Raw genomic sequence first — 10,101 nt, 5'->3', positions numbered from 1 at the left:
CGGCAGGGTTTCCCCCGATGTCTTACTGGAGATCGGCCGCTGTTGCCGCGCTGATAAGCTTCGCTGGAGGGAGAGCGAGAGAGACAGAGAGAGAGCAGAGCCTCTTCCTCCTCCTCCTCAGCATCCCCTACTCTCTCTGACCCCGCCTCCCCGCTGCTCGCTGTGTGGTGGAGGATTTAAGCGCTCCCGCCGTAAAGATGAGGGCTCTCTGAGAGTGATTGATTTCAAAACTGTCTCGAGTTTCGCAGGTAAGAGCTGCTCCACGCGCTTACAAGGCGCACAAGTTAGTCTGCGTGGGAGCTCAGTGGGTTTAGAGAGATTTTCTAAACTTGGATAGCCTCTGCGAAACTTTCACATCAGCACATTGCACCTGCACAGGACCTGACCGTGGACGTGTCGCGTGCGCAGAGATGAACGCAGAGCTGGATTACGGAGGCTCCGGGAGCAGCGGGAACGGAAAGCTGCGCCAGTGGCTGATCGAGCAGGTGGACTGCGGGAAATATCCCGGGCTGGTGTGGGAGAACGACGAGAAGAGCATCTTCAGGATACCGTGGAAACACGCCGGGAAACAGGACTACAACAGGGATGAGGATGCCGCGCTTTTTAAGGTAAAACACCCTCCGTTTAATCCGGCCGAAGAAAAGGTGACTTTCAGAATAAAAGTTAGCGAATAAGTTTACCTGAAACGTCCCTTTAAAAGTCTTTCAACAGAAACAGTTATTGTATTTGATCATTAAGATGTTTTTAGAACACAAAAATAGAGAAAAACAAATATTTACCAGCTTTTCTGATGTGTTAGATAGTATTTTTTTTAATGTGGGCTCATTATTAAAAGCACTTCGTATGAAAGAGTAATATGAACAATTTTCTGTCGATTAGCCTGCCGATCATTTTGGATATTAATCTTTGGTCTTATACATGTCAGAAAGGATTTATAATGCCGAACAAAAGTTACAAAAAACAGATCTGACACCTCTAAAATAATAATTCTCCCTGAACAATAATTAAAAGCCCCAAAAGATGAATTTCTGTTAATCAGATGACAAGGACAAGTTAGGAGCTTTAACATTTTAAGCCCTAAAATTGTTGCAGATTAATTCTCTGTTGATTGATCAGTCAATTAATCGACTAATAGTTTTGGCTCCCTGTTGATATAAACTTGACTTTTCCTGAGAGGACGTCTGCAGGACTGGCAATGCACGCTGGAAAGTGTCCTCTCAGGTTTGAAGCACTGGGTTAAGTTCTCCCGGTGATTTGTCTGCAGGCCTGGGCTCTGTTTAAAGGCAAGTTTCGGGAGGGCATCGACAAGCCGGACCCGCCGACCTGGAAGACTCGCCTCCGCTGCGCCCTCAACAAGAGCAACGACTTTGAGGAGCTTGTGGAGAGAAGCCAGCTGGACATCTCAGACCCGTACAAAGTGTACCGCATCATCCCGGAGGGCGCCAAGAAAAGTAGGTCCTCCTCAGACACCTCCCATATCTTACATTACAAGATTAAAAGTGATGGTTGTAAAAATGTCAGGGAAGCAGGAATTTGAATATTAGTCGTTATGAAAACTTCTTTAAACAGACAAAGGTGGATTTCTGTAAACGCCTTTGCTGATTGATAAAAGGTCACTGACTCGGTTCAGTCAAAACCACGAGTGAAGGTCACGCAGCATGATGTCAGCATGCGAGGACTTCTTCTGTGTGTGTTTGTTCACGTTTGTTCTTTTCTGTGTTGCGTTCAGGACCCCGACAGGAGGACAGCCCTCTGAGCCCGATGAGCTATCAGATGCACCCCTCCTATCCCACCCTGCAGCCTCAGGTGATTTTCATACACAGGAAAATGAGAGAGAGAGAGAGAGAGAGAGAGAGAGAGAGAGAGAGAGAGAGAGAGACTGAATGTGAAACAGAGACAGTGGATGAGAAAGCACGCATGAGCAGTAGGCTACATGCGTGAATGACCTCAGATAGCCTGCATATGAGCTGCATCCCAAAGTTTTACTGATGCTGAAATCAAGCTGCGGTTTCAGGTGTTGAAATGAAATGAAATGTTATAAATTACGTTCACAGTCAGATTGTTTAGTGTACGCTAAACATATATTTTGAATACAGTTAAAGCCGTCCCTATGAAATAACTAAATATATCAGCATTAAACCTGCCGTGGAGCTGCCTTCAGGTCTTCTTAGACAGCAAGAAGACTCTGCAGGTGAAAAGTAAAGCATGCACCTGTCTTTGCATGTTGAACTGATTGTATGTGTCTCTCTGCAGGTGCCTCAGTACGTGCCCACAGCAGAGTGTGGGTGGAGGGATTACTATCAGGAGCAGCCCTCCCTGCCTGAGCTGCCCTACACTCAGTGCCCCTGTCCCACCCGCAGCCTGCCGTGGCAGGGCCCGTCCATGGACAACGGTACGCTTATATTCATACTAACGTGTTGTTCTCCTTTATAACGGATAAATCCGTCTCTGTGCCTGTGCTGAGCTCCTGCTTGTTCCTCTGCGTGTGCAGGATACCAGCTCAGAGCCTCCATCTACTCGTACAGTCCTGCTGACAGCCAGCCGTCGCCTTTCACTCTGGACGCCAGCATCAGATCAGCAGAAGCGCTCTCAGGTAAACACTTTCATTTCACTTTTTTCTCTGCACGACATCAAGAAGCAGAAGGTCAAAGTTACATCCTCAACTCTCTGTTAGATTTCAGTGTAGCTACAGATCTTGTTTAGCCCTTGAAACTTAAATAAAGACTGAGCAGTGAATGCATCTTTAGCACACATAGCTTTTTAAAACGAAACCTGGTAGTTTACAAGTTTAAAGTGAGACTATCCAGAATTCTGGTTTTGTAGATAATGGCATAAATCAGTCAGGACTCAGGACTGTTGGAGCTAATTAGAAACTTAAGGATAATAGTGGGTCAATAAGAGTTTTTAATAGCGCAGAAAACGATGCTCGGGCTGATTTAGTAATGATGCCATTGTGTAGTTTGTCCTGCAGAGCTCGGCTGACTCCATGGTTTACAACCCTCTCAACGCTGTCTGCATATTAAAGAAATAATAAAGAAAGCAGCCTCATCTGTACCGCTGCATGATCATATCGCTGCAAAGTCAGTGCAACATGCATATAAAAAAGAAGGGAGCCAGAGAAGCCTGAAGTAGCTTCATTTTGTCTGATGGATTATTCCCTGAGTTGTATTTATCTGTATTTGGAGCCAGAGCAGCTCACAGTAACCTTTCGATTCAAGCTAAAATCTTTGACCTGAATTTAGGGATGTTTTGTACAAAGACCAGAGGAAAATAAAGAATCACTGTTCAACTCTGAACTAATCATTTCAAACATGTCAGTGAGCTCTACCTGTGTCCTCTCCTCCAGACTCCCGTCTGCACGTGTGTGTATATTTCCGGGACGCTCTGCTGAGGGAGGTGACCGTCTCCAGTCCAGAGGGCTGCCACCTCACTCCCTGCTCCCCCGAGGAGAAGCACTTCCTGCAGCCTGGCGGTCGCGAGGTGGTCCCCCTGCCCGTGGACAGTCTGTCAGCCCAGAGGAGGACAGACGAGTGTCCCCCGAGTCCCCCGTCCGACCTGGAGAGGGGGGTGTTACTGTGGATGGGCCCAGACGGACTCTACGCTCGCAGGCTGTGTCAGAGCAGAGTGTACTGGCAGGGAGGGCTGTCCCAGTACGGGGACAAGCCCAACAAACTGGAGAGAGATGTCCCCTGCAAACTCCTGCACACGCAGGACTACCTGACAGGTGAGACAGCAGGAAACAGTTCATCTTTCCTTTATTTAATCTGAGGATTTGTGTTGGATTAAATGTCTGTGATCTTTAAGTCTATAAAATCTTAAACAAGTAGTGAGTAACTGGAAGAAGCACAAGGTGATTCTTGAATTTAACAAATTCACATTGAAGTTTAATCAGAAAATAGAATCATTTGTTTTCTTCAATCAAGTAGGGCTGAAGAAATGCTGCCTGAGTAATGGTGCCATCCCATAAACAAAAAGTTTATGACTATGACTGTGAACTTTCTTTGAGATAACCAGCAGCTCAGTTACTGTAAGTCCTTCAGAGAGGTTCTCTAATAAGAACAAACCTCTCAGAAGCTGATATCAGAGACCAACTCTTGAAAGTCGTATTTCATGATGAGGCAACAGTCACATGACTTCTTCACAGCCACATCATTCCCGCCCACACGCTGCCAGCTGTGTAAAAGTCTGACAGCTATTTGTATTTGCATACGTGGTGTGAGCAGGACTTTCCATTCAAACTCCCCAAATGTCACTTCAATGAAAATTCTCCTGAATTCATGTGAATCTACAAGCGCAGATGTTTTTAAATGTCAAAGCTTACAATGATTCAATCTCCTCTCCTCTCTGACTCTCAGAGCTCCAGAGTTACGGGCTCCACGGTCGGCAGCCGCCTCGTTTCCAGGTCCTGCTGAGCTTTGGAGACGAGTGTCTGGACCCGCAGAGACAGAGGCGGACCCTCACAGTCCAGGTGATCACACCGTCCTTATGTACATTCATAGCAGTTTACCGCACTGTCAGATATGTTTCACTGTTGTTTTTTTGCACTTCAACTAAAATCACATTCAGATTTGAAAGGTTGAAAGTTTACAATGAGGTTTGAAAAGTGAAAAGTAGGATTTGAAAGTCTGTAAGAACTTTTTCATACTCATAATGTTCGCCGTGTTTCAGAACTTTAAATTCAGTTTCTAAACGAGACTCACAGAGACTCAGCTCTGGGCCCGCTGGAGCAAACGCCCCCTGACTTTCACTTTAAAAGAATGAAGTAAACTTATTCAGTTTTGGATGATGAGATTTTCACTTTTTCAGTAAGAGCAGATGTGAAACCCAGAAAACAGAGACACTACCCAAACCAGCCCTTCTTGGCCATTTGTGTTTCTGTTACATCCTCACATTCAGAACGATCTCAGCCAGTTTGTTTTCACTTCAATACTTAGGCCTTAGCCACCCAAAGGACCTGAAACTTTTAGTCCAAGGAACTGCTTTCGATGGCAGTGAAAGGTTTTCCAGCCCGTTGTGTCTGTGTTTCAGTCAAGGTCGAAAGATCCACAAAGACTCTGCAAACTTAAAGGGCCAGTTCGCCGATTTCCAACCTCAGTCCTATCATGCTATTATGGGAAGCTAACGGCGTTATGGTAAAGAAAAAAAATGCAATTTCTGCCTTTGGAGGACGCTATCCGCTTCTCCAATGGACCCTGGAAAACCTCCGCCAGACTACGTAAAATGCGTCATCAGGCGGAGGCCAGGGAGCTTGCTAAACTGCACTTCCTTAATCTAGGACGCCGCCTCCGATGTCAGGTCTCGTTCAAAATCGTCAGGTTTGAAATATAGACTGCAGACCTGAAGATCTTTTAGACGATCCACCGGTATATTCTTGTCGTATTTCAGATTCTGTACCGCTCTGAGCCTTCGCCTTTAGCGATCAATGTCCTGAAAACGGTTTCACTCCAGCGTCTCTCACTGGGCGGTTCCTTTCAGAGGGAGGGGCGCAATGCATGCTGGGTGTTGTAGGAATGTAGAATGGGCGAAACCACAAGCTGTTCCACAGCAACTTTCTCCACAGCTTTGGCGCCAATTTCAAATATTATTGCTTCTATGGATTACAGAGAACACCAGCTGTGACTGACAGCGGCTTTTTCCAGGGGCGAACTGCTCCTTTAAGTGTGTGTTTTTACACATTTTCGTCAGCGACTGTAGAACAACTATTACTCCATATTAATAAAGCTACAAGAGGCATTGTTTTTATAGCACTGCAACAATAATAAAGATGGAGGAGATTCAAGTTGCGTTTCTGCTGATTTTGATTAATTGCATTGCAAAGTGGCCATTGAGTCAACGCTGGAAAAGACACGAGCAGTAGTACTCGATGCTTGACTTAAAGTAAGCACATTGATGTAACGAGCAACTCTGGAGACTGACCGCGATAAAATGGAACAAATTGCCGCAAGTACTAAACAATTCAGAAATGTTGTAAGGCACACCCAGGGCGAGTACAACCCTCCCGCCAAGAACCTGGAGCTTAATTTAGACCCTTTAGGCTGTGTGCAATGCATCCTGGTACATGTAGGCACTGTTGGAATGGCAGGAAAACTCAGATACCCCTGTCATTATAGCACTGAAACAACAACTTTCTACATCCTAATTTCACTTTTCAAACTGTTGTATAAAATTCCATAATGTACCTTTTCGTGTCGGTATTTTGAGACCATTTTAAGTTCATGAGACCATCTACTTACCTGTGTGCCCCTCCCTGTGTTTCAGGTGGAGCCGCTGTTTGCCAGGCAGCTCCTGTTCTACGCCCAGCAGATGGGCGGCCACTACTACCGCAGCTACGAGCACCCAGGGGTCACAGAGCACATAAACCCCTCTGAGGACTACCAGAGAGCCGTCCAGCACCACCACAGCAGCAGCCTGCAGGAGTGACCTCTGTGGGATCAAGAGACTGTAGAAAACGTCTCACAGAGGGGAACCAGGAAACTGAGACAAGAGGACAAACTGGGACAGTGTTGAACATAAAACGATGGACTGATGGTGCGTGTGTGCAGTGTGTGGCTGAAACCAAAGATAGTGTTTTTTTTTTTTTACTGTTTATAATATACTGACTATGCAAAGACAACTGACAGCTTCTGTGATTGTACTGTGGAAAACTGTGTGATGACTTTTGGTGCCTTAACGGGGGCAGACTTACATTTCGGTAAATATGCTTACTCACTTTCTTGCTGAATGTTTTATGACATGATCATCACCACTCAAATGTCTGTACAGTAAATGTGAAGTCTGTGCAAAGCCAACTGGCTTCATGTCTACGATACACAGATGGAAAAAACAGGGTAACAAGCGGCCTGGCTCGTTCAAAGGGTAACAAGTTCTGCCTACCAGCCTCTCTGGAGCTCACGGTTTAAAGTAGTAATCTCAAAGATCTCAGCTGTGATCTCTCTGGTGACACCTATGGCGATAAGTGGTAATTACAGGAGCACACTTCCCAGATATCCAGACAGTGCTGCATGTGTGACGTCCACGGTTGGCTCCGGTTGTAACTCTTGATTTTCCTGGCTGACGGTCGCTTTCCTTTTCAGACTGTTTGCTTCATCTGAGCGTCGAGTTTGTTTCTTCTTCTTTGGATTTTCACTTCTTGTTGAAGTTGTATCTGTAGTCATCCATCTTTTCTTTGTTTGTTCAGCCATAGTAGATTACTGTTTACTCGCAACACTTGCAGAGAGCGGAAAAGCAGCCGCTTAGCTCCGCCTACCCTCTCTGGCAGACCAACCACTGCTGGCTGATGGAAAACGCGTCACTAACTGGGCGCTGCTTGTGATTTTTTCTGTGAAAGTCACACCAGACACCAAGCCTGTAATACTGCAAATGTGTTACCTCATTAGATAGAGACTTAACAGACATTTATTTACATGAAAATCTTTGAGATTATTACTTTAACATGTTTAATCCATACAAAAACTGAAGTGCAAAAACATGCCTTTGTTACCTATGTAACAAACAGGAAATGCTTAATTCTTGTTCTCTTTGGGGATTCTGAGTGACAGATTTCTGTTAGCGAAAACTAAACATGCTCAGAGACAGCTCTGGACTTAGCCTCTGGATTTAGCTCGGCTCAGGTGACTTACTGTCGAGCATTAGCTTAGCACCAACGCTTTGTCTATAGATTAATGTTGGCATTAGTTGAAACAGAGACACAGTGATTTCTTAATGAGCCATTTTTTTTTTACAGCAGTTTAGAAAGTGAGATCGGGGATGTAGATTTGTTATAAGTTGGTCTTATTCATCTCGAAAGACTGTGGTTCCCCCCCCCCCCCGAGTGCCTGTAGTTGTTAGCAAACCGTCACTGTGGTTCAGCCTGTTACCTGGCACATACCAACCAGAGAGAGCAAATGGTATTTTTTGCACTTCATCCGTACAAAAACCAACTTTTGGAAGTAGCCAGGCTAGCTGTTAGCTTAGCAGTCTCTATGCTAAGCTAAGATGGTGTTCTTCTGGAAGTAGCTACACAAATGCTGTACAGACTTTAAAGTGGTGTTTCTCATGTAACTCCTCTTCTTAATCATTTTGAATCATTGAATGCTTGGAGACACTATCACCACCTGTGAATGAATTATGAAGTCTCGTGCCCGGCCGTGTCTGTGTGAGAAACTCTCAGGGAGATGATTTTGGATAAGCTTTCACCTCAGTTTTGTATCAAATATTTTATTTGCATTATGTTTTTTTTTTAATTTTAGTGTCAAATGTCAAATCTGAGAAAAAGTTTGAGCTTTTCTGCCTTAAAAGAGGATTTATTTTGTAAACAAACAATAAATGGCTGAAGTGTAAAGATTGACTTCTGTTCATGAGTGAGCGAGCTCTGCTACAGTCAGTGCTGTGTGTGTGTGTGTGCGTGTGTGTGAACAGGAAGTGTGGTTCAGATGCAGGATGAGGCTGGTTAATCAAACACTTCATTATCACAAACAATGTGATGACATCACGAGGGGACGGGAGGCGAGAGGAAGAGGTTGGCCACGCTTTCCGCGCTCCGCTAGAGAGAAAGCCTTCCTGCATTCTGCTCACAGATTACGATCTGTTTCCACTTCCATGGAAAACAATCACTAAAAACCCCAAAAAATATATTTGTCACTGCCGAGAGATAATTTACAAGTAGAGCAAGGACGATATCTTCAGATGATAAAAACAGTACAGCAGAAATCCACTGCATTATGTCTTCTCAGCAGACACACAGACTTTGTAAACACTCCATACGAGCTGCAACTGATTACTGTCAGGTTCAAAGTGGTTTTGAATTACAGATTAATGTTTGAGTCTATAATGCTAGGCTAGGTCGCTAATCCCAACGTCCAAATAATACAGCTTCAAGTTCAACATAATGCACAAACATTTGGTTTGACACGACGAAGTCGCTCACGCTTTTTATCTTCACGTCCAGTTCGTTTACTGATGACGCCATAACGCAGTGAGAATGTTCTACGGCAGCGGCGGCCATCTTGGTTGTTTACAAAGACATCAGAAGGAAAACTGTCTGAATTAGAGCGGGACCAGAGCAACTGATAAATGAGCTCTCAGATGTGTCTGGTTCCCATGGTAACGTGTGAAGTTTTAATCACAAGCCTGCCACCAAAAACTGGGCTGTGTCAAACCTAAATAAGAAACGCATTTGAACTGACATGTTCTTGTTTTATGTCAATATGAGGGGCTGCACGGTGGTACAGTGGTTAGCGCTGTCGCCTCACAGCTTCAAACGAGGAACCTGTTCGAATCCCGGTTCGGACATAGTGGGCCTTTCTGTGTGGAGTTTGCATGTTCTCCCTGTGCATGCGTGGGTTCTATTGGTACTCCAGCTTCCTCCTGTAGTCTTAACACATTCTCGTTAGGTTCATTGGTGACTCTATAATTGCCCGTAGGTGTGACAGTTTGTCTCGATGTGTCAGCCCTGTGATTGACTGCCGATCAGTCCAGGTGTAACATTGCCTCTCGCCCGATGACAGCTGGGATAGGCTCCAGCCCCCCCGCGACCCCTAACAGGATAAGCGGAATAGATAATGCAGGAATGGATTTAAATATGAACTCGTTCTGAAGCCTGACTTTACAGCATCCCAACTTTTTTGGAAATGGGGTCGTAGCCCACCAGGAGGCCAGAACATGTCTGAAAAAAACATCACAATAAGTGACTGTTCTGATTACACCCTCTAATGAGTCTCACTAAACGACGCGACCCAAATGTCTTTAACTCCAGAATGTTATCAAACGCCTCGCAGTGTTTACAGCAGGTGAGTCAGTGAAGGTGACGTGTTACCTCAGGTGAAAAGATTTAGATAAAAACAGATGATTCTGGTTCATCACGTAAGTGTTTGAAATACACAGAAAGCTAGAGATATTAACTTCCAACCAAATGACTAGTCACAGTAGCTGAATAATTGTTATATTTTAACAGGTAAGATGATCAAAGTCCCAATAATGTTAGAATGTTTGAACAAGACCCAACCACCCCATTTTACCTCCTATAAACCTGCCGCTCATCCTGTTCAGGGTCGCGGGGGGCTGGAGCCAATCCCAGCTGTCATTGGGCGAGAGGCGGGGTTACACCCTGGACTGATCGCCAGT

General features: G+C 45.0%; 1 protein-coding gene across 1 annotated transcript; it reads left to right on the top strand.

Moving 5' to 3' along the window:
• Positions 1 to 410: 410 nt before the first annotated feature.
• irf4b (interferon regulatory factor 4b) lies at positions 411 to 7,002 on the top strand. The gene is made up of 8 exons (XM_069679751.1): positions 411 to 608; positions 1,265 to 1,451; positions 1,730 to 1,806; positions 2,254 to 2,392; positions 2,492 to 2,593; positions 3,347 to 3,724; positions 4,356 to 4,468; positions 6,259 to 7,002. The coding sequence occupies exons 1-8, from the start codon at positions 411 to 413 to the stop codon at positions 6,418 to 6,420; spliced, it is 1,356 nt and encodes a 451-aa protein (XP_069535852.1). The 3' UTR covers positions 6,421 to 7,002.
• Positions 7,003 to 10,101: the final 3,099 nt, after the last annotated feature.

Source organism: Semicossyphus pulcher, unplaced genomic scaffold (assembly GCF_022749685.1).
Source record: "Semicossyphus pulcher isolate SPU_LCO1_2020_fin unplaced genomic scaffold, fSemPul1.0.p SCAF_4, whole genome shotgun sequence".
Classification (NCBI taxonomy): domain Eukaryota; kingdom Metazoa; phylum Chordata; class Actinopteri; order Labriformes; family Labridae; genus Semicossyphus; species Semicossyphus pulcher.
This window is presented reverse-complemented; position numbering and strand designations above follow the sequence as displayed.

Bases quoted from the DNA above. Each gene is read 5' to 3' on its own strand.
- irf4b (XM_069679751.1), top strand. From the start codon at position 411: ATGAACGCAGAGCTGGATTACGGAGGCTCCGGGAGCAGCGGGAACGGA. The intron at 2,594-3,346 runs GTAAACACTTTC...CCTCTCCTCCAG, and splicing joins ATCAGCAGAAGCGCTCTCAG to ACTCCCGTCTGCACGTGTGT. The intron at 3,725-4,355 runs GTGAGACAGCAG...TCTGACTCTCAG, and splicing joins CACGCAGGACTACCTGACAG to AGCTCCAGAGTTACGGGCTC.